General features: G+C 41.0%; 1 protein-coding gene across 1 annotated transcript; it reads right to left on the bottom strand.

The window, feature by feature from the left end:
• Window positions 1-411: 411 nt before the first annotated feature.
• Window positions 412-1,452, bottom strand: LOC137624620 (uncharacterized). Its single transcript, XM_068355581.1, has one exon. It carries the CDS (start codon window positions 1,450-1,452, stop codon window positions 412-414), a length of 1,041 nt encoding a protein of 346 aa, XP_068211682.1.
• Between the last annotated feature and the right edge of the window lie 666 nt (window positions 1,453-2,118).

Genomic DNA, 2,118 nt, shown 5'->3' on the forward strand with positions numbered 1-2,118 from the left:
CAGAAAATATAAGATAGGCCTCATTTTGAAGAAAATGCTTGTTTTATATTTTAATCAAAATTATTACTTATTTTGTAAAAAGCAGTTTACTCATAGGCCTAAACTTTGTTTACTATGAAGACATCTTTCTTGCAAGCATATTATTTGATTTTTTTATTTGATTATCCAAAAGTCGTGAAAGGATTAAGTAATCTTCAATAAATAATCGATAAATATGAAGCCCAAAACCAAGTGATAACTTAAAATATATATTCATTGATTTTATCTTTTAATAAAAGATATACACGTGTAGAACATTAGCAAATAAGTACACAATAAAAGTTCATCAGAATGAAATCACATCTTTACAGGTGAATGTTGTGCCCAACACCTCTCAGAAAGTTATCAAGGTCTCTTCTCCCAGCTGCGTAGTCAACACAGAGTCTGCAGGCGTTGTTGCTGTTGGACATACACTCTCTTTACTCTTTTTACTTGTGGGTTTCCAACTGAATCTTGTAGAACCTTGGTTGACACGACTGCCTCCTCCCCTTGCAGCAGCTTAATCAGCTTCCAAACGGTAGGATGGTTATGGCCTGCCAAAGACTGGAACCTAGCGTTCCAACCTTCACATATGTTGTTAGTCCTTGGATTGTTGGTTACTGTTGCATCGTGGACATTCCATATGTTCGGAAGGAAGCGTGGTGGGATGTGACGCAGAACCAGTTGGCTGTTGTCTCTTCTTGGCCTCTCTCTGTATGTACCAGTTACATAATTCAGATCGAAATATGTCAGTAGCACCATTACTTCATCATCATCAGGTGCTGAGGCTATCAGGAGTTCCATTCCTTCTCGGACATCACCAGGGGGAAGAAACGCCAGCCCATCGAGTTTACCACATAGTAGCCGAAACTCTGCATCTTCTCTGTATCGATTAGTCAGTCCCAGTTCTTGAACCTTCCTCCAGGTTGACTGGGTAAAGTGGTAATAACAACCTTGAATACCAATGTCATCTCCAAAGCCTTGTTTAACAGCAGATATTGCAGCTGCCTCAAAGTCAAGGATGATTTTCTCAGGGTCTGGTTGTAATCTCCGTTCCTCACAAGCTGTCTGAATGGCCTGAAACATTTCTTCATAGGTCGCCTGTGTCTTTCTTTGGAGTAAGGCGTAGACAACTGGTATGCCAATTGACCTGAGTGGTACTTGAATTGTGTAGAGTTGGAGAAATCCAGCTGGTGCAATGGCATAGCATCCATCCATCAGCCAGGTGTCGGCTTCTGCAAGTAATCGAAGGTGGTCATCAGTCGCGAAGATGATAACACTGGAGTCTGTGTCTGGGCCATTGTCATTGAGTAAGAAACGCCTTGGTAGCTGGTTTCGCTGGGCATCACTTGTCTCAGTCCAAGCAGCCTGTAACTGTAAATCCTGCAGTCTTGCTGGTTCAGGTGGCAGATCAGCCATTTTTTCCATGGCCATTATTACCTACACTCGTCGGACGCATGTCGTTGTCCATATGTAAGACTGTTCTGCGCTTGGTTTTAAGTATTGTCAGTGTGGAAAATCCCTTTTCACATAAGTAGGATGTGGCAAAGGGGAAAATGTGTATCAGAGCCTTCTCAGCCAGAACATGATAAATCAGTTCTTGAGTAGAGCCAAAACTCTGACAATGGAAGGACAAAGAACTTTATTTTCCTACCTCCATCATTTGACATTTCAATGAGTTCCTCTATGAACTTTATATCAAGATGTGCACCTTGATCATCGTTGCGTTTTGCAACGAGTATCTCACTGTTTAGCATGAAGGCTGTTGACATTTTGAGCCTTTTCTTTTATTAAATCAATTATTCCACTTTTACCTGTCATAGCAGCTGCTCTGTCAGTGCACACACCCACACAGCGTAACAGTTAATGGATTTTTTTTCCATGTATTCATCCAAAACCCGGAACAACGTAACCAATAGTCCTATCCTTCCTAGCTTTGCAGAACCGCATCTCTTAAACAAATTTTTCGTCACTGAGAAATCGGATATGCACAAGCAGCTTTGGTTTGTAAGCGACATCTGTGAAAAGTACTCAATGTTTTTCATTTTCTCCAAAAGTTGTATAGTTACCACTTTGGCCATATGTGTTCTTCTGCTCACA

Source organism: Palaemon carinicauda, chromosome 31 (genome assembly GCF_036898095.1).
Source record: "Palaemon carinicauda isolate YSFRI2023 chromosome 31, ASM3689809v2, whole genome shotgun sequence".
NCBI classification, from domain to species: domain Eukaryota; kingdom Metazoa; phylum Arthropoda; class Malacostraca; order Decapoda; family Palaemonidae; genus Palaemon; species Palaemon carinicauda.